Below are 21830 nucleotides of genomic sequence, written 5' to 3'. Positions count from 1 at the left end.
TTCTGAATTATTTTTAATTTGGGGGCCTACATTATCCTATATATGAATGCAGTCAAACTTGGGCTCGTTCAGAAGGGTGTTTTCCTCGATCGGTGTTTTAGATGTGCTCTGATGCAGGCTGACTCCCCGTCTCCTTTCCAGGTTCTCTGCAGAACTCTGAGCCATCGGCTCTGGAGCTGAATTAAAGACTACGGCGTGTTTCTTGGGGGGGACACCTCTACTTTAAGAGCTAAACACTAGGACCTAGGGGATAGTAGTGTCCATTCTTTTAGCTTTCTCCTCCCTGTGCAGAACAAGTGCCTTACAGACCAGGGCAAGGGTGGTTGTGGTCCTGTGTTCTTCCTTTACAGTCCCAGCAGGGCTGTGCCCAGGTGGAGCCCCTGGTGCCCAGGTAGAGGCTGTGAAGAAATAAGGAGCCCCACCTCTTGTCCACACTGACCCACAGTTTAGTTTCAGCAGCAGGTAGCTAGGAGTCGGGTGGCACCTGCTGACATCCCTCCTCTCCTGTTAAGAAAGTTCCCCAGCTGCCAGCTGGGGGGACAGGAAGCCCTGGGTTCTTGGCCGAACCAGTTTGGAGTGGAGTTACCAGCTAACAGAGCTGGGGAAGGGATAGAAGGAGTGGGCTCTGATCCACACACCACAGTCTCACCATTCTTACCAAACATTAGTAGTTTTTCCTGAGTGTTTCTTCATTTGCTGCTTGCCTCCAGGACAACTTCCAGGGATGTTAAATGGTTTTCCTTTGATAATTCTCACCCGTTTCATTAGGGAACTATTCTGTGGTGCCTCTCAGACCATCATGCTGAAGTGGAACTCTGGTGTGATATAGGTATATAAATAAAAATAAAGGTTTATAAGATTACTAGAATTAAAATTAGCATCTAAAACCATTAGATTTACTACAGCAACAATATTCAACATTTTTCATCTCATGGCACATATAAACTAATTACTAAAATTTTACAGCCCACCAAAAAATATATTTCTTGCCAACCTGACAAAAAATATGTATAATTTTGATTCATTTACTCTGGATAGTTATTGTTGTGTTGGCTATTGTCATTTTTTTTTTCCAGAGACAGAGAGAGAGTCAGAGAGAGAAAGAGAGAGATAGGGACAGACAGACAGGAATGAAGTGTTGTCATTTTTTTTAAATTAGACAATCTAAAGGAAAAGAGGTCAGTGCCCCTGACTGAATAGTCAGGTATTGTATGTTTTAAAAATTCTTGCAACACACTGGTGGAAAAATTGCTGGACTAGAGCAACAAAATAAATACAGCACCAATAATAAATCTAACAAAAGATGTAAAAATGCCTGTAGCTAAAATAAGACATTGTGCTGACATATATTAAAGAAAATAATAAAACAACAATCTTGATACAGAAGATTGAAAACCATAATGATATCAGTTCTCTCAAACTTTGTTTATCTTTTAATGTAATTTCTACTTACATTCTTACAGGAATTATCATGGGATTTAATAATCTGATATTGTATTTGTTAGAGGTTAGCAAAGGAGCAAGAATAACAAAGAAACTCTTGAAGAAAATGATAGGGGAAAACATCAAGATTTATTATGAAGTTTTATTCATAAAAAGCATGATATTGCTGCACAATTAGAGAAACAGCATTGGAACATAATGGAGAGCCCCTAAGAGGATTCTTATTTTAGCACCCACACACGAGAGAAAGTGGGGGACAGATAGGGACAGACAGACAGGAAGGGAGAAAGATGAGAAGCATCAGGTCTTCATTGCAGCTCCTTAGTTGTTCACTGACTGCTTTCTCATATGTACTTTAACCAGGGGCTGCAATTGAGCCAGTGACCCCTTGCTCAAGCCAGAAATCTTGGGCTCAAGCCAGTGATCATGGGGTCATGTCTATGATCCCGCACTCAAGCCAGCAACCTTGGAGTTTCAAACCTGGGTCTTCAGTCTCCCAGGCCAACACTTTATCCACTGCACCACCACCTGGTCAAGCCCAGGAGGATGTTTTAAACAAATAAACCAGAACTTCATAGAAGATATTTGTCACATGTAGATTTTAAAAACAGGTTTTTTAACTACATCAATTTGAAATGTGATGATATGTGATGATTTTTTTATGTGTACAATAATAATTTTATTTGGTCTGATAAAATAACTTGATAATTAATACACACAAACACCAATCAAAATGATTTAAAAAAAAAGAAAAGTGAGTTCGCAAATAGAAAATTGATTTTTCCTGGAGGTAGCAGATAAAATTTAACAAAAATGTTTCATAGATGACCTTTACACAGTCAATAATGTTCTGTATATAAGAGAACCACATAGGCAGATGCTAGGAGTAGTAAGAGACATATAGAGATGGGCATGAGTTCAGTGTTAAACCTACCAATGCTTTTCTACTGCTCACAAAAATTAGGGGATCAGGGAGCGTGCAGATTCTCCAGTGCTCTCAACCTTTTGTACAGGGCATTCTCACCAATGAAATAAAAGTTGTTCTGCATCTATCTCATTTATATAATCGAACAACTTTCTTTGACTTGTTTTGCTTTTCTAATGTTCTTGTTTAATAAAAAATAATCAAATGCTTCTTTTTTTATCGCTTCATATTCATTTCAAAATATCCCCTAAGTTTTGTGAGCAGTGTATTTAAAAAAGGAGGTAGCTTTGGCTCTGGCTGGTTGGCTCAATGGGAGAGTGTTGGCCTGATGTGCAGGAGTCCCAGGTTCGGTTCCCGGCCAGGGCACACAGGAGGAGCGCCCATCTGCTTCTCCACCCCTCCCCCTCTCCTTCCTCTCTGTCTCTCTCTTCCCCTCCCACAGTCAAGGCTCCACTGGAGCAAAGTTTGCCCGGGCGCTGGGGATGGCTCTGTAGCCTCTGCCTCAGGCGCTAGAATGGCTCTGCTTGCAACAGAGTGACGCCCCAGATGGGCAGAGCATCGCCCCCTGGTGGGCGTGCTGGGTGGATCCCGGTTGGGTGCATGCGGGAGTCTGTCTGACTGCCTCCCTGTTTCCAGCTTCAGAAAAATTAAAAAAAAAAAAAATTAAAACAAAAAAGGAGGTAGCTTTGTTCTGCAAGAGTAACGTCCCTGCTACACTCTCTAAATTATCATTATAGACTGTTTCAAACAGAGAATATATACAGTTTCTCACAAAATAATGTCAACTGCAAAAAAAAAAAAAAGAAAAAAAGAAAAAAATGTCTCACTATAATGTTATTAATTGCATCTTGAAGAACAACTTCCATCTTCTTCTGTTTTGAACTGTGGTATATGGAACCATTCACAAGTGTTCCTTGCACTAATTAACTGTACTCAAATTTGTCACTCGCTTTCTGAAAATTAACACCTATATATATTCTATGTCAGTTTTGAGCTAATGTTCTCCTGCTTTTAGCTTAGTGGTGTTTTCTTCTAGGTCACGGATCTGAAGATTGCTGGCTCACTTGATATACCACTGTTTAACTCCTTTAGAGACTCATTTTCACTCTTCAAACTACTAAATACTGAAGTACAACTGGAAGAAATTTAGAAAGAAAAAAATGTTAACTAAGAATGTCTTTTCCTGTCTGACTGCTTAATAATAGTAAGGCATTAGAGAGCCACTTATCCCTTAAAGAAAAAATAAATATAATTTATGCATCTGTTTTCAGACATGGCCATCGTTTTTTGGAAATCTTGGTATAGGGCTATATGATACAGAAGACTTAGCTCATTTACTTGAAGTCCTTTGAGTAGATTATCAGTTCTTGTACTTGAATATTCTGCAAACAATTAAATGCTGATGATCAAGAATTAGACAGGAATGCTTTGGAATCCCTGCCTTAATATGCAATAATGAGGTAGTGAGATGTTTAGGCGGTCTGCAAACTTGCCAATATTTGAAAAGAAATTACAACTGAAATAATCATTTTGCCCCCAAAAAACATTGCACGCATCTGCCAAAATTATGTTTATTTACTTTTGGCTGGAAAACCAGTGTGAGACAGTTAATATTCTTATTTTGGATAGATATGTATTTCATTAATCAAAATGAGGAAATTGGCCTGACCAGGCGGTGGCGCAGTGGATAGAGTGTTGAACTGGGATGCTGAAGACCCAGGTTCAAGACCCCAAGGTCGCCAGCTTGAGCGCGGGCTCATCTGGTTTGAGTCTAGCTCACCAGCGTGGACTCAAGGTCGCTGGCTCAAGCAAGGGGTTACTTGGTCTGCTGAAGGCCCACAGTCAAGGCACATATGAGAAGGCAATCAATGAATAACTAAGGTGTCACAACAAAAAACTGATCACTGGTGCTTCTCATCTCTCTCCGTTCCTGTCTGTCAGTCCCTATCTATCCCTCTCTCTGATTCTCTCTTTGTCTCTGTAAAAAAAAAAAAAAGGAAATTAATTAAGAATTAATATATATGTAATGTGATTATAGTTTTTGAGCTAGGGATGAAGACAGTAAAAAATACCATTTGGTGTGAAATGTTGAGAACTATAGAGCTAATATGGAATAAATCACTTCTCACAGATCAATTTTACTTTGAACTGAAGTATGCCTTTAAATATCACTTCAATATTCTTGTCTTGCTTCAGGAAACCAATATGTGTCTCCATATAATTAATTGACATCTGCCAAATAGAACACTTCCTCCTATGACTTCTCATTTTACCCTTTCTTGTGAAACCACTACAGGCCTTCTCTACAAAATTTCAATATATGTGGCATATTTCCTCCAATTGGCAGTAAATAGGACTTTGTTATCTTAGTATAAATGCTCTAGGGCAGGGGTTGGGAAGCTTTTTGGCTGAGAGAGCCATGAGCACCACATATTTTAAAATGTAATTCCATGAGAACCATACAACGACCTGTGTACATTATGCATTATCCAATAAAAATTTGGTGTTGTCCCGGAGGACAGCTGTGATTGGCTCCAGCCACCCGTAACCATGAACATGAGCGGTAGGAAATGAATGAATTGTAATACATGAGAATGTTTTATATTTTTAACATTATTAATTTTTTTTTATTAAAGGTTTGTCTGCGAGCCAGATGCAGCCATCAAAAGAGCCACATCTGGCTAGCAAGCCATAGGTTCCTGCCCCCTGCTCTAGGGCATGAATGACTTTTTAGGAACCTGTGGGAGTCAGCGAAGTACATTGTTGTGTATGCCACATTGTCGTGTAGTTTATCTTTTTTTTTTAAATAATTTTATTTTATTAATGGGGTGACATCAATAAATCAAGGTACATATATTCAAAGATAACATGTCCAGGTTATCTTGTCGTTCAATTATGTTGCATACCCATCACCCAAAGTCAGATTGTCCTCTGTCACCTTCTATCTAGTTTTCTTTGTGTCCCTCCCCCTCCCCCTTTCCCTCTCCCTCTCCCCCCTCCCCCTGTAACCACCACACTCTTATCAATGTCTCTTAGTCTTATTTTTATGTCCCACCTACGTATGGAATAATGCAGTTCCTGGTTTTTTCTGATTTACTTATTTCACTTCGTATAATGTTATCAAGATCCCACCATTTTGCTTTAAATGATCTGATGTCATCATTTCTTATGGCTGAGTAGTATTCCATAGTGTATATGTGCCACATCTTCTTTATCCAGTCATCTATTGATGGGCTTTTTGGTTGTTTCTATGTCCTGGCCACTGTGAACAATGCTGCAATAAACATGGGGCTGCATGTGTCTTTACATATCAATGTTTCTGAGTTTTTGGGGTATATACCCAGTAGAGGGATTGCTGGGTCATAAGGTAGTTCTATTTTCAGTTTTTTGAGGAACCACCATACTTTCTTCCATAATGGTTGTACTACTTTACATTCCCACCAACAGTGTATGAGGGTTCCTTTTTCTCCACAGCCTCTCCAACATTTGCTATTACCTGTCTTGTTGATAATAGCTAATCTAATAGGTGTGAGGTGGTATCTCATTGCAGTTTTGATTTGCATTTCTCTAATAACTAAAGAAGATGAGCATCTTTTCATATATCTGTTGGCCATTTGTATTTCTTCCTGGGAGAAGTGTCTGTTCATGTCCTCTTCTCATTTTTTTATTGGATTGTTTGTTTGTTGTTGAGTTTTATGAGTTCTTTGTATATTTTGGATATTAGGCCCTTATCTGAGCTGTTGTTTGAAAATATCATTTCCCATTTAGTTGGCTGTCTGTTTATTTTGTTATCAGTTTCTCTTGCTGAGCAAAAACTTCTTAGTCTGATGTAGTCCCATTCATTAATTTTTGCCTTCACTTCTCTTGCCTTTGCAGTCAAATTCATAAAATGCTCTTTAAAACCAAGGTCCATGAGTTTAGTACCTATGTCTTCTTCTATGTACTTTATTGTTTCAGGTCTTATGTTTAGATCTTTGATCCATTTTGAGTTAATTTTAGTATAGGGGGACAAACTGTAGTCCAGTTTCATTCTTTTGCATGTGGCTTTCCAGTTTTCCCAGCACCATTTATTGAAGAGGCTTTCTTTTCTCCATTGTATGTTGTTGGCCCCTTTATCAAAAATTATTTGACTATATGTATGTGGTTTTATTTCTGGGTTTTCTATTCTGTTCCATTGGTCTGAGTGTCTATTTTTCTGCCAATACCATGCTGTTTTGATTGTCATGGCCCTATAATAGAGTTTGAAGTCAGGTATTTAGTTTATCTTTTAATACAGAGCTTCTCAAACTTGTCTTTCAAATGTGGTGAAATTCTGTGCGGCCAATTGTGCATGATCAGGACAAGTGAAAGAAAAGTAAACTTATTCATGGGACGTGGGGTAATTTTTGCCTTCTGCAAGGACATTTTTATTTATAAAAGAAATATTTTGTATTTGCAAAATGATGGTAAAACTCCATTAGGTTATGGCGATGTCCCGTTCATTGGACCTGCCCTGGTGTGGATGTTGTGGTCCATGCCAGATGGGAAAACGGGAAGAGGGGAGGGAGGGGCAGAGACCCAGAGTGGTCCAGTGGAGTCGGGATGGTCTTGAGGCTTGCGGGGGATTTATGAACTAGAAAAACAAGTGTTGTTTGGGCCACCATTTTTGAAATGATGCAAACTATTGTAATTTTCACTTTTTCCAGATAATTCCCTCAGCATTTTGGCAAAGCATAATGGATTCAACCGTCAGAAGCAAGAAGTCTATCTTTTACCAATCATAATCAGTGATAGTGGGAACCCTCCTCTGAGCAGCACCGGCACCCTGACCATCCGGGTCTGTGGCTGCAGCAGTGATGGTGTTGTCCAATCCTGTAATGTGGAAGCATATGTCCTTCCGATTGGACTCAGTATGGGCGCCTTAATTGCCATATTAGCCTGCATCATTTTGCTGCTGGGTACGTATTTCCTTCAAAGCCTAATGGTCACCATTTTTTCTGGTTCATAAATGACTGTAAATAAGGATAGCATACCCTGACCAAGCCAGGCATCGGCATTCTTTTGGAAAGAGGAACTTTCTGGTACTTCTCCAGGTTTTGAGGGCACTCAGAGGAGGTAAAGAGAAAGAGGGATGGGACAGTAGACATCTAATTGGAGAAGATTATCTAGTACCTTTTTCAGTCCCATCACCAGTGAAAAAATAGACTAAGCACAATGGTGGCGAAAGTGGGATGTGCCTTCATGGGTTACAACAGCATCTACTATGAAAAAAGCCTCCAGAGCTTCCAGGGTACACCAGTTTGCCTCAGTAAGGGGCTTAGATGTGTCCAAAATAGCCTTCCATCTAAATAGTTAGTAGATTGGGTTGTTGAGTCCGTCTAATCGCAAAGTCGGGTAAGATAAAAAGAAAGCAAACAAAAATATATTTTCTTCCAAATTCCAATTTTTTGTGATGTTAAAATCCAATAGGATTCGCTAAAAAGTCAATGCACATCTTTTAGAAAGGTGTTTTGCTTAATACCCAAGTCAACGTTATTAAAGCTCTATACGCTCAAAGTTTAAAATAACGATGCTCTCTCTGAATCTAGATGGTGTGTTGCTCGTAAAATTATATGCGAGTTTGGCTAATTGTTATTTCATGTGTTTTCTACAGTCATCGTGGTGTTGTTTGTAACTCTGCGGCGACACAAAAATGAACCATTAATTATCAAAGATGATGAGGACGTCCGGGAAAACATCATTCGCTACGATGACGAAGGAGGAGGGGAGGAAGACACGGAGGCTTTTGATATCGCAACTTTACAAAACCCAGACGGAATTAATGGGTTCTTGCCCCGTAAGGATATTAAACCTGATTTGCAGTTTATGCCCAGGCAAGGGCTTGCTCCGGTTCCGAATGGCGTTGATGTGGATGAATTCATAAATGTCCGGCTGCACGAGGCGGATAATGACCCGACGGCCCCGCCTTATGACTCCATCCAGATTTACGGCTATGAAGGCCGGGGGTCTGTGGCAGGCTCCCTCAGCTCGCTGGAGTCCACCACCTCAGACTCAGACCAGAATTTTGACTACCTCAGTGACTGGGGTCCCCGCTTTAAGAGACTGGGTGAACTTTACTCCGTCGGTGAAAGTGACAAAGAAACTTGACAGTGGATTATAAGTAAGCAAATGAAACTGAGCATTCTGTAACATTCTGGGGTCACTCCCCTTAGATACAACCAACGTGGCTATTTGTTTTAGAGGCAAGTTTAGCACCAGTTCACCTAATAAACTCAACTCACATTTTAATGTTGAACCAAAAAAAAAATTGATACTAAAAATAAGAAGTATATGTTAGGAGGTTATAAATCTTTGTGGAGTGTGAATTAAACTATGTGGAGTGTCTAGAAGTCTTTGGATATTTGATATATACCTGATCGCCACAGACAAAGATTGGGATCCTATCTCAAGCTTTAGGGAAAAAAAAAAAAAAGGTTTAAAAAGAGGGGAAAAAAAATCAAAATTAAAAGGTGCTTTCTTAGAAAAAAAAAAAACGGACCTGCGAGGAATTTGCTGCTGATATGTCTTCTGCAAGGATTTTTATAAACGCAAGTGGATTTTGCCCCTTCTCCAATAAGGATCCCGCCACACATGCTAAAGCAATACTTGGTCGGCTGTACATTCTGACTTTGGGGAGTTTGGGAAGGCCTCCTGGATCACACGGTACGGTGACCACCCATTGTACATAACTGTTGGCCCCACTCATCAGAGACTGAATAGCATCTTTAAATATTGTGTCGAGCCTTAAAATATTCACATGTTCGCAATCCATTCCGGGTGGGGACTGCCAGCGCAGGGGTGGGAGGAGAGGAATCCCCTTGGACGGGCTTGGTTTTTGGAAGCAGGATTGCTCCTTCCCTCCACTCCCTCTTCTTCCACGAGGACACAGAGATAAGCTGCGCCACACAGTGGACGACATGAGAGACAGATGGTTTTATTTGTTTAATCCTCGAAATAAATATTTTATTGATGTCCATTAATGCTTTTATTTATTAAGATGGGTAATCTATAGAGTAAGGGACTATATGGGGGAAAATAAAAGCTAAATTATATCCATTAATAATCCTTTAGATTGTTTTATATAAATATAAATATATATATATATACAATGAATGTTTAATACATGTACATTTGGTGAGCTGAGTATGGCAGGCAATATTATCAAAAGGGAAGCTAATAGTCTCTTTAGCGTAGAAAGTGTAATTGTGACCGGTGGTGGCAAGAACAGCATTTTCCCAGAGAAGCTTTGGAATGTTTTCTATTTTGTTCATAATCCTAGTATTTGGTGTTTTTACTACAAGCACAAACATCCGAAAGTATATTGATTTCATGTGAATATTGAAACTCTAGACTTTTAGATATACCTACTTCATGCCCCGTCCAATCAACATGCTTCATGTTGCCCCCACCATTTCAGAGCAGGAACTGATTTGTACATAATTTTTGCTGCTTCTGTTTTTAGCACTTCTCTCTCCCTGATCCTCATGGCGGCACACAGAAGATCTTAGACTCCAAAAGAGAACAGCCCTTAGGAGATGTGAGCATATTCAATTTGTAACGCAAACCTGACATTTAGGAGTAGAAACTGTATGATAAAAAAACGAACTACTACATGCAGATCATTTTAATTTTCTACTTTGCTTTAATGCAATATTGTTTATTTACTCCATGTATTGTATTCAGAGAAACTCCTGTATTGTTTCCTACTTTGTGAAATATATTTTTATAAATACCTTTGTTGTCTTCACGTTTCTTTTCCCCAATCAGAGAAAGCCCGACTAACAGAGTCTCTGAGTCTAACTAGAATTCTAAAACATTCAACTCAATTATTGCGAGAATCGCCTTTATTTCTAAGCCTTTATAGAAAGAACCAGGGAAGTGAAATGGCTTGGCAATGATCACACAGCAAGAAACCAATAGGGATCTGAAAGGAACATGCTGTGTGTAAAGGCTAGTCCAGCTGTGACTTCCAGGGGTTCCCCTGGAAGCAGACACTGAAGCAGAGTTAGGAGTAAAAGATAAAAGAGAGAAGAAGCAAGATGGAGCAGGGAAAGTCTCGGGGAACTAAAATGTAACAATAAAGAGATTAGAAAGCGGACTTTGGCACACCGGCCTTAGCCTGCAATATGGACCCTGCAAAGCGCTGCTGGCCAGCCAGGGGTTTCCGAGTGAGACGCTGCCTGTCGGAGATCATGCGTTGGTGAGAAATAGCTCTAGGTAATTCCCCTCCCATCTCAGGCATTGGCGTGGACTATCTGAGGAGAACACGACTTTGAGTAGAAAAAGGAAGGTACCAACTTCTGAAGGCTGCTTCTGCCATGATAGAAACAAAAATATTTTTTTTTAATTTTTTTTTTTTTTAGATTTTTTATTTATTCATTATAGAGAGGAGAGAGAGAGAGAGAGAAGGGGGGAGGAGCAGGAAGCATCAACTCCCATATGCGCCTTGACCAGGCAAGCCCAGGGTTTCGAACCGGCAATCTCAGTGGAAACAAAAATATTTAAATATTATTCTTAGAATGTACAACTATCCAGTGACTTAAGTGAGGCCTTACTGAGTTTTGGTTGCCTGATAATCACTCACAGTTGGTCCCTTCTGCTTATCACTATGGCTATTGAATGTTTTTTTTGTTTGTTTGTTTGTTTGTTTTTTGGAGGTAAAAGTCATTGGCCAAAATGACTTCAAAATACCCCAGGACTTGAAAGAGTGTTTCAGAAACAAATGCTTGGTGTATGTAGATTATGAGTAGTAGTGATAGTGGTAATCACAGGTAACATTATGACTGCCTTCCAAGTGAGATTATTCTAGCCCAAACTGAGATTATTGTTTTACTTATGACTTACATACCAGACTCATTTCTAGTATATTTCTCAGTGAAGTGCCTTAGATTGCAGATATATAAACATGTTTAACAAAAGTTACATGATGCCTGACCAGGCGGTGGAGCAGTGGATGAAGTGTCAGACTGGGATGCAAAGGACCCAGGTTCGAGACCCCGAGGTCACCAGCTTGAGCGTGGGCTCATCTGGTTTGAGCGAAGCTCACCAGCTTGGACCCAAGCTCGCTGGCTCGAGCAAGGGGTTACTCGGTCTGCTGTAGCCCCACAGTGAAGGCACATATGAGAAAGCAATCAATGAACAACTAAGGTGCTAAGGTGTTGCAACGAAAAACTAATGATTGATACTTCTCATCTCTCTCCGTTCCTGTCTGTATCTATCCCTCTCTCTGACACTCTCTCTGTAAAAAAAAAAAAAAAAAAAAAAAAAAAAAAAAAAAAAAAAAAAAAAAAAAAAAAAAAAAAAAAAGTTACGCAAACTTCAGGAGTATGAAATCTATATCCTCTAATGGGGGAAATCAATAGGATAATTGCCATGTGGTAGTTTTCATGGGCAGGAGGTAATGTCTGGTATACCAGTTGCCCATAAAGGGAGCCTAAAAGGGTGGATTTCTTTCTGAATAATTGCACTACCTTCATGCTAGCACTTTGTACTTAAAAACCCATTTAAGGTGTTATAATAAGGAATCAAGTAATGCCATTATGCTTAAACTAGGGCTGAGCTATACTTTCAGAGTACTCTGAATTTTAGTAAAGGTCCAAGAAACACACACACACACACACATACACACACACCCCTTAACTAATTTTTACATTAGCAATAGACTTTCCAGGATTTCTTTTCCCAAAAGAGGTCCCTGGGGTTCCCAAATTTTATAAATATAAGCACCCCACATTCAACTTTTTAAACAATGAGCATTTTAAACTTTATCCAAGGGACTGTTTCTGTGCATTCCTTTCTGTTGCAGCAATATACTGACATGTCTTACATATATGTATGTGGTTATTTTTCAAATAAAATGCTATTCAACCATAGGTCATTTTAATATCTTTAGGTTTTTACTATGTCCTCACAATTAGTTCTTTTCCATTCTTGAAACTCATCCATGCCTAAGGGTTCTCTGCCAAATGGAAAAGAACCAGACTTGAGTTAGAGCCAGATGAGACAAAATTAAAATTATTTTCTTCTGCCTGCCTCACTTTTCAGGGCTCCTGACTGGGTAAATGATGCATTCTGGAAGACTGGACATAGTGTGGAATCCATTCAGCCTTCATCCTGTCTACTAATTGATCAAATCAAATTACAAAAATGTCTCTTAAACACTCATATATGTAAATTCTATAGTATTAAGAGCCCATTCTTACGATTAGCCTTGATGAATACAGCTATTTTAAGATTAAAAATAATTCATAATAGGGTGGTTAAATTATGCTAGAAATTAAATGTATGTGTTAACCTCACCCTACAGATTTGTGATTTCTAGAATATGAACTTGATGACGAAAACGTTGTGGGGAAAAAATAAATGTATGGGTGTTTGTGTATACGAACTAAAAGAAAACTTAGATTCCCCGGCATCACCAGTGAAACAAGAATGCTTAGAAGGAACCAAATGTGTCTTTGGGAGAGTTTGTTTAATCAGATGCTTAAGTAAGACAAGTCTCTGCATGAGACTTGGAAATCTCCTAGGAGCAGCCAGGTTTCACACTGAGTCTCCATAGAGTTCTGAGCTCTGCTGTATTTTGGAGAAGGAAATGCAGGTGCTGAGAGCTAAGTAGCCAATTACTCTTTATAGCCACATAAGGACTGGAGGCAAGTAGGCCCTTCCAACAAGTTGTATTATGCGATCACTGGCTTTGCAGGGAATCTCACGAATGTATAACCCTCTGATTGCCTTTTTGATTGAAAGTTTCATCTGAAATCAGGGCAGTGCAACCAGTAATAAGATTTCAAAAAATCCCATCACTGGCACTGTAGGAAAGGCTGAGCATGACTGAAATCCCCTTATTGTCAGTCAAAAAGATAAGGTAACAGTGGGCATCACTATAAAAGCTATATAAATGCACAATTTAAACAGGAATATCAACATTAAAAAATAAATATATGCACACATGCATATCTCTTTATGTATACACATATATACCCAATTAAATTACCAGGGATTAATTTATATTTGTATATTTTTTTTGTCTCACAATCTCACATACTATCCAAAACCTAGCATGGTGGCTTTTCTGTTTTTCTGACTCTAACCTTGAATTTAAAAGAAATTGGATGGAGGGTAAGAGGTTTTAAGTACAGGTTTCTCTTTGAGGACAAAATAATGGCTCATGATACCCGGGATTAGAATGAAATGTATCACATTGGGAAATTGCGAAACTGGACTTAAATGTTTTTATGTTCTTGTGTTTTTGTGGAGAAAATAATTGTGGACTGTATTTGGCAGGGTGTCGTTTCCAATGTATTTTTATTTTCCTCAAGGAGAGTTCTGTTTTATTTGCTGTCCAAAGTTTCTTTGCAAGGTGACTCGGTTGGCCGGACGAAGTTGCATGTATTGTAACTGCAGTCACTGTTGTCAAGGATTGTAGAGGACAGGGAGTCTATCGGGTCTAGACATTCATTTTTATAATTTTCTTCTTAGCCAACACACATTTATATATTGCATGGTATACCTTTCCCTTTTTTTTATTTGTAAATATACTCTTGAAATTAAAGATACTTTAGTCGGAGTAATTTTAACTCAATTCTAGAATTATGGACTCATGCAATTTAAAATCCCTCTGACTTTGGTTAGGGTAGATAGGGGAGGCACAGGGGGCGGTTCTTACACCAAGCCCACGAAAGGCTAGAAAGATGAATGGACAGGGCCGAAGCACGTCAAAAGGTAGAAAGATAATTGGATAGAAAGAAAAGTCTGCTCCTCCCTATTCCTATAAGAACCGGGCTTGCGCAGGAGGGGATTTGCTGTTTGAAATGGGAGCCTGCTGTTCTCCCAGGTTGCTACACCCGAACCCACTTGTTGGGTGCCTGGTTTTGGAGAGCCATCTCAGATGGCTCGGACCTCGGTAAGTCCTGGAGGACCCCGCTGGGGACCCCACTGCCTGTGGCAGGCACACCCCGGAGCAGGCCTGGGGGGCCTTCCCAGCCCGCTGCGGGAGCTTTCTTCAGGGACTTTCCCTGCAGTCCTCCTCAAGGTGTCGGCCGCCTGAACGCTGGGCTGCGGAAAGGAAATGGGTGTGGGGCAGTAGACGGACCCCAAGCCTGGGAGGGGCGAACCAGCGGGTACCTGAGCATCCTCTGTCCCTGCGGCGTGGGGTTCATGCCACTGACAGCTGCCCGCAAGTCTTAACGATCCGCCACGTGGAGGCAATGAGGACTCTGCTAACTGCTGGAAGGTGCGGCAGCTGAGAGCTCATGGACAGTTGCGGGCAATGTGCTTGTTACTTAGCCGGCCATCTATCTCTCCCTGCCGCTTGGGCTTTGCGCCATTTGGGGTTTGTGGCACTTGGTCCGGTTGGCAGGCTGCCCTTGCCACTTGGGCTTCGTGCCACGCGGGTCAGGTTAGGACCACTTGCCGTAAAGGTTGACAGGAGGTAAGACGGAGGACTTGCTTGTGAACACGTGTTTGGAATAATGGCATGATGGGACCAAGTTTTGTTTCTATGTTGCCACTTTGTCCGGGGTCTCTCTACGATATGGTTTTGGGTTTGTACTTCTGTGCCATCCGGGGTTCTGTTTTGACGCTTGAAGAGGGTCCACTGGGCTGTAATTTAGCAGATTGGTCTGTGTACTACTATAATTTAATGGCTAAGAAGGACTCGGTTTTCTATTGTAACACTGCTTGGCCTATGTATATTTTAGACTATGGGAAAATGGCCCCAAATGTTTCCCTAAATCACTACACCATCATACAGTTGGAATTGTTTTGCCAACGTCAGGGAAACGGGACAAAATCTCTTCTATCCGTGTTTTTTTCAACCACTGCTCTAGTCTTGATGCAACAACAGAGTGGTTAAATCATTTGTGGACCAGCAGTTGACAGCCACTGCCTATATCCAGTTGTTTATGTCTTTACTCAATTAGAACTTGGCAAAGAAAAGGAACAAACTGAAGACACAGAGAAGGGACTTGACTTTAAAACCCCTCCCTGACAGTAAGACACAGGAAGAAAAGTGAGATGAGTCTCTTTTAATGCCCTGAACTTGGGGGACCCTGGATTAGCAGCACGAAGATTTCCCCTGTCACCAACCCCACTGCTAGATAGCCCTGAAATGGCCCAGAGGGGTGACAGCCTGACCCTCTCGAAAACCCAGCAGGGCACCCAATTTGGCCAGGTAGCATCGCTATCTGGGGCGGGACAGTCTCTTTGGAGGCAATACCCTGTAGGTGGGATAGACCAGAGGGTCAGACCACTGGCTACTACTGGGCCCATACTCGATTTTCCAGTTCAGACTTACTGAATTGGAAGAATTCCAACCCCTCGTACTGGGGGGACCCTCAGAAAAATCACAGCCCTTATCACGTTCATTTTTGCCACTCACCACCCAGACTGGGCGGACACATAGGCTCTCCTTGACATCTTGCTCACGGTGATGGAAGGTGGCTAGTTATAGATCAGGCTAATGAAGAGGCTCATCGCCTCCATCAAGAGAATCCCGGCCCTGGCCGGTTGGTTCAGTGGTAGAACCTCGGCCTGGAGTGCAGAAGTCCCAGGTTTGATTCCCGGCCAGGGCACACAGGAGAGGCACCCATCTGCTTCTCCACCCCTCCCCCTCTCCTTCCTCTCTGTCTCTCTCTTCCCCTCCCACAGCCGAGGCTCCATTGGAGCAAAGATGGCCCGGGCACTGGGGATGGCTCTTTGGCCTCTGCCCCAGACGCTAGAGTGGCTCTAGTCACAACAGAGCGACACCCTGGAGGGGCAGAGCATCGCCCCCTGGTGGGCGGAGTGTCGCCCCCTGATGGGCGTGCCGGGTGGATCCCGGTTGGGCGCATGCGGGAGTCTGTCGGTTTCTCCCCGCTTCCAGCTTCAGAAAAATGGAAAGAAAAAAAAAAAAGAGAATCCCAACAGTACCCTATCCCAGCCAGGACAATTCCCTTACACAGCCCAACTGAGGACCAAATCGTAGAGACCTAGCCTTCTTAGAGCATTACTAAAGGTGCATTTTGAAGCGCTTAAAGGTGTGCTGGCCCCAGCCTGTTAACTCTGTCATTTAAGAGCCTCGTCTCGAAATGACAAGGTTGTGGGTTTGATACCCAGTCAGGGCACACATAGAAAGCAACCAAAGAATGCACGACTGAGTGGAACAACAAACGCTTCCCTTCTCTCTCCCTCCCTTGCCCTCCCTCTCCCTCCCTCTTTCTCTCTCTCTCTCTCTCTCTCCCTCCCTCCCTCTCTCTCCCTCTCTCTCCCTCTAAAAAATAAGCCCTGGCCAGATAGCTTGGTTGGTTGGAGCATCATTCCAGAGTGTAATTGTTGCTGGTTCAATTCCCCGCTCAGGGCACCTACAGGAGCAGCTCCATGTTCCTGTCTCTCTCTCTCAAAAAAGAAATAAATAAAATTTAAAAAATAATAAAATGAAAAAGAAAGGAAGAGGTGCCTAAACAAAAGAGCCTGAATATGAATATGGGCCATTCAATAGAAACCAAACGAAGATCCTTCTGAACGTTTAGAAAGGCTCTGTTAAGCCTATTGAAAGCACATTGATGTTGACCCACAGGCACCAGAAACTGTCCGGATGGTCAACGTGACTTTTATTGGGCCATGTGCCCCAATGTCAGAAGGAAGCTCCAATATTAAGACGGGCCATTGGGAATAATCTCCCCCCTACCCACCCGCAGCTGGTGGGCATAGCCATTAAAGTGTACCATGCCCGGGAAACAAGGAAATTAAAGCAATCCAGCATTTTTTTTTCTTTTTAAAAGATTCTATTTATTGATTGTAGAGAGAGGCTAGAGTGACAGAAAGGCAGGTGGGGGAGGAGTGTGAAGCATCACCTCATGGTAGTTTCTCGTTTGTGCCCTGACCAGGCACACCTGGCGTTTTGAACTGGCGACCTCAGCACTCCAGATTGACCCTTCATCCGCTGCGCCAACACAGGTCAGCCGGGTCGCCATTTTCTTAGAAACGCTGTGGGAAAACCAGGGGAGGCGGGACCCAAAAAGGAGGAAACGCCCACTTGATCCAGCAATGTGCCTATTGCAGAGCGGAAGGCCGTTGGAAAAAGGACTTCCTGGAACTCAGAAAGAAAAATCAAAAAGGCAGAAAGGAGGGTATTGGCTGATGGCAGGGTGCATGGGAAAATCTAAGGCCATTTTATTAGACAACCCAAAAATCACCTTACAAACCACCACCACCTTAAACCTGGCCACTGGACTCAGACTCTGAAGGAAGCTCAGACCTGCAACATGATTGTGTAGAAATCACTGAGGAGGCTTACCCCTCACTAAATACTCGATCGCTTGTTTACACCATCGGGTTCACTTTGGAAGCCTGTTTTCAACACTACCTCTTAAAATACGAAGCAGTTTATCAGCTTCACTTGTTCGACAATGCCATCCACGAGACATTACGTATGCCACCTTCCAAAGACGGCAGTTCTGCCTGGCATGAAGGTTGTCCTCCATTCTTTTTTTTTTTTTCATGCACTTTATATTTGTTTTTGTATTGTATTTTTTTAATTAATTTTAATGGAATGACTTTGACAAATCAGGGTACATATGTTCAGAAAAAACATCTCCAGGTTATTTTGACATTTGATTATGCTGCATTCCCATCACCTAAAGTCCAATTGTCTTCCGTCACCTTCTAACTGGTTTTCTTTGTGCCCCTCCCCTCCCCCAACCCCTTCCCTCTCCTCCTCCCTACCCTGTAACCCCCACACTCTTGTCCATGTCTCTGAGTCTCATTTTTATGTCCCACCTATGTATGGAATCATATAGTACTTAGTTTTTCTGATTTACTTATTTCACTCAGTATAATGTTATCAAGGTCCATCCATGTTGTTGTAAATGATCCGATGTCATCATTTCTTATGGCTGAGTAGTATTCCATAGTATATATGTATCAAAGCTTTTTAATCCACTCGTCCACTGACGGACACTTGAACTGTTTCCAGATCTTCACTATTGTGAACAATGCTGCCATAAACATGGGGGTTTCTTCTTTTTAAACAGTGCTATGGTGTTCTTGGGGTATATTCCTAAAAGTGGGAGAGCTGGGTCAAAAGGCAGTTCGAGCCTGACCTGTGGCAGCGCAGTGGATAAAAGTGTCGATCTGGAAATGCTGAGGTCGCCAGTTCGAAACCCTGGGCTTGCCTGTCAAGGCACATATGAGAGTTGAAGCTTCCAGCTCCTCCCCCCCTTCTCTCTCTGTCTCTCCTCTCTCTCTCTCTGTCTCTCCCTCTCCCCTCTAAAATGAATAATAAAAATAAATAAATAAAAAATAAAAAGGCAGTTCGATTTTTAATTTTTTGAGGAATGTCCATACTGTTTTCCACAGTGGCTGCTCCAGTCTGCATTCCCACCAGCAGTGCAGGAGGGTTCCCTTTTTGTCCTCCATTCTTGACATCCTTCTTCCTTTAGTAGCTAGCAAGAATCTCTGTTCCCGGGGATAGAAAGAACTATGCCCCTTGGTATCAGGAAGAATCTACAGAAGATGAGACTTCCTTTTGTTTACCCTCGTAAGAGTACAAGGCTCCAGAATTGTGAAGGGGGGATTTGTTACCATAGACAGGGAGTGCCGGGGAGTCTCCTCCATTGGCCAGTATGGTGCAGAAGGAGGTTCATGCTAAGCCTGCCAAAGGCAAAAATGATGAATGGATAGAGCCTGAGCATGCAAAAAGCTAGCAAGGTAACGAGGAACCAAACCTCCCCTTCCTATCTTTAAAGGAACCATAAACGGAAGCAGAAAGGGAGATGGTCTTTGGGATCGAGCTTCACCGTTCTCCCACATCCCGGCACCTGAATAAACCTCTTTACTTTTGCACCAGCACCTGTTTCATGAGTTTTTTTGTTTGTTTTGGTGGGGCTTTTGTTATTGTTGTTGTGGCACGCAGCCAAACCCACTGGGTCATAAGGCAGTTCCATTTTTTATTTTATTTTATTTATTTATTTTTTTCATTTTTCTGAAGCTAGAAACAGGGAGAGACAGTCTGACAGACTCCCGCATGCGCCCAACCGGGATCCACCCGGCACGCCCACCAGGGGCGACGCTCTGCCCACCAGGGGGCGATGCTCTGCCCATCCTGGGCATCGCCATGTTGCGACCAGAGCCACTCCAGCCCCTGAGGCAGAGGCCACAGAGCCATCCCCAGCGCCCAGGAGCCTTGGCTGCGGGAGGGGAAGAGAGAGACAGAGAGGAAAGCGCGGCGGAGGGGTGGAGAAGCAAATGGGCGCTTCTCCTATGTGCCCTGTCCGGGAATCGAACCCCGGTCCTCCGCACGCTAGGCCGACGCTCTACCGCTGAGCCAACCGGCCAGGGCCAAGGCAGTTCCATTTTTAATTTTTTGAGGGAACATCATGCTGTTTTCCACAGAGGCTGCACCAGTCTGCATTCCCACCAGCAGTGCAGGAGGGTTCCCTTTTCTCCACATCCTCGCCAGTACTTATTCTGTGTTGTTTTGTTGATCAGAGCCATTCTGGCGGGTGTAGGGTGATATCTCATTGTGGTTTTAATTTGCATTTCTCTAGTGATTAGTGATGTTGAGCATTTTTTCATATGCCTATTGGCTATCTGTATGTCCTCTTTAGAGAAGTGTCTACTCAGGTCCTTTGCCCATTTTATTTATTTATTTATTTATTTTTAATTTTTTTTTTTTTTTTTACAGAGACAGAGAGTGAGTCAGAGAGAGGGATGGACAGGGACAGACAGACAGGAACAGAGAGAGATGAGAAGCATCAATCATTAGTTTTTCATTGCGCGTTGCAATACCTTAGTTCATTGATTGCTTTCTCATATGTGCCTTGACCGCGAGCCTTCAGCAGACCGAATAACCCCTTGCTGGAGCCAGCGACCTTGGGTTCAAGCTGGTAGACTTTTTGCTCAAACCAGATGAGCCCGCGCTCAAGATGGCGACCTCGGGGGTCTCGAACCTGGGTCCTCTGCATCCCAGTCTGACACTCTATCCACTGCGCCACTGCCTGGTCAGGCCCATTTTTTAATTAGATTGTTTGTCTTCCTGGCATTGAGTTTTATAAATTCTTTCTAAATTTTGGTTATTAACCTCTTATCAGATGTATTGGCAAACATGTCCTCCTATACCATGGGGTTGTCTCTTTAATTGTTCATGGTGTCTTTTGCTGTGCAAAAGCTTTTTAGTTTGATATAGTCCCATTTGTTTATTTTGTTCCTTATTTCACTTGCCCACGGAAATATATCAGCAACAGTATATTTCTACTCACCACCGAATGCTGGGTGGGCACCTCTTCTAGGCTCCGGTGCTGTGGGCTGGGGCGCCCGGCCCTGGGCTGAGGACCCACCACTCTCAGGGCAAACTGTTAGCTGGCTGCTTGCTCCTGGGAGCAGGGGCAGCTCTTTTTTTTGTCTCTGCCCTTCCTACTAGTCTCGACATGACTTCTTCTGTGACTCCTTGGTTATAGACTTCTCTTCATTTAGTCGTAAGTCGGTTTTTCAGGATGATTGCTCTTAAATTTAGTTATTACTTCAGTTTGGTCCTGGGAGGATGCGAGTGGAACCTCCGTCCGCCTACTCTGTGGCCATCTTGGATCCCAGCAGCCCAAACCCATGTTTATTCATACAAGGAGCTAAGGAATCTCATCTAAAACTACCTCTTGAAAGATTCTTTGTTAGTGGTCTTGAAAATATGTAGCATTCCAATCTAGGCTTCAACTTACGTTGGGCTGACATTACAGCCTCTTCACTGTGACTAAGGGGTTAGTCTCTGTAATTATAATGTAAGACTGGTAATGGTAAGAAACGGAAGCTAACTTGTCCACAATCATATAAAAGAACCAAGGAGGAAGTCCGTGAGTTTAAATGGGATGACCCGGAAGCTTTCATGGAGTTTTTAAAAGATGGGAACTGAAAATTGAGTGCAGTAGAAACTAGTGCTTTACAACACCCAGATGAAGAGGAGAAAAACGATATAAAGCACCATCTATATAGATTAATGACACCTTTCTGAACATTCAGAAAGATCCAGAAAGTGGGTGCTCATAGGACCCACATAGGTTTATCTAAATTGTGCGTGTTTTGTAAAATAAAAAAAAAAAAGTTCAGCGATGTCTTAAGGAATTTTTCATAGTTAAATTACACATCTTATAAGTGAGAGAGACAGATATTGGACTTGGGTCTTCTAGCTCACAGCCAGGGTCATTGTCAGCATTCTTGTGTGTGTGCTTCCGCTCCTTTACTTATAAAAGTGTCACCTGGAGGAATTGTCATCTGTGGCACTGTTCCCCGAACTTGAGTTAACCTGCCGTGACTGACTCACATCTTGCATGGATGTGTTGTCTCTCGTGGGAATCTTTATTAATGGCAGGTTATCTTTATTATCATCGACAGATGACACAAGAAGGGTTGTTAGGAGAAACAATGCAGGATGTGATGGACATTAAAAAAAGAAAGGGGGCATCCCTTGAAAAGTAAC

At 42.2% G+C, this 21830-nt stretch overlaps 1 protein-coding gene across 2 annotated transcripts in view; it reads left to right on the top strand.

The window, feature by feature from the left end:
- CDH8 (cadherin 8) overlaps positions 1-10061 on the top strand; it is a 354528-nt gene extending 344467 nt beyond the window's left edge. For both annotated transcript variants that reach the window (XM_066349106.1, XM_066349107.1), the window contains 2 exons: positions 7054-7305; positions 8001-10061. In XM_066349106.1, the coding sequence (XP_066205203.1) occupies positions 7054-7305; positions 8001-8494 (746 nt within the window). In that variant the 3' untranslated portion in view covers positions 8495-10061. The remainder of the gene's footprint in view (positions 1-7053; positions 7306-8000) is intronic.
- Positions 10062-21830: the final 11769 nt, after the last annotated feature.

This window comes from Saccopteryx leptura, chromosome 9 (assembly GCF_036850995.1).
Source record: "Saccopteryx leptura isolate mSacLep1 chromosome 9, mSacLep1_pri_phased_curated, whole genome shotgun sequence".
Lineage (NCBI taxonomy): Eukaryota > Metazoa > Chordata > Mammalia > Chiroptera > Emballonuridae > Saccopteryx > Saccopteryx leptura.
This window is presented reverse-complemented; position numbering and strand designations above follow the sequence as displayed.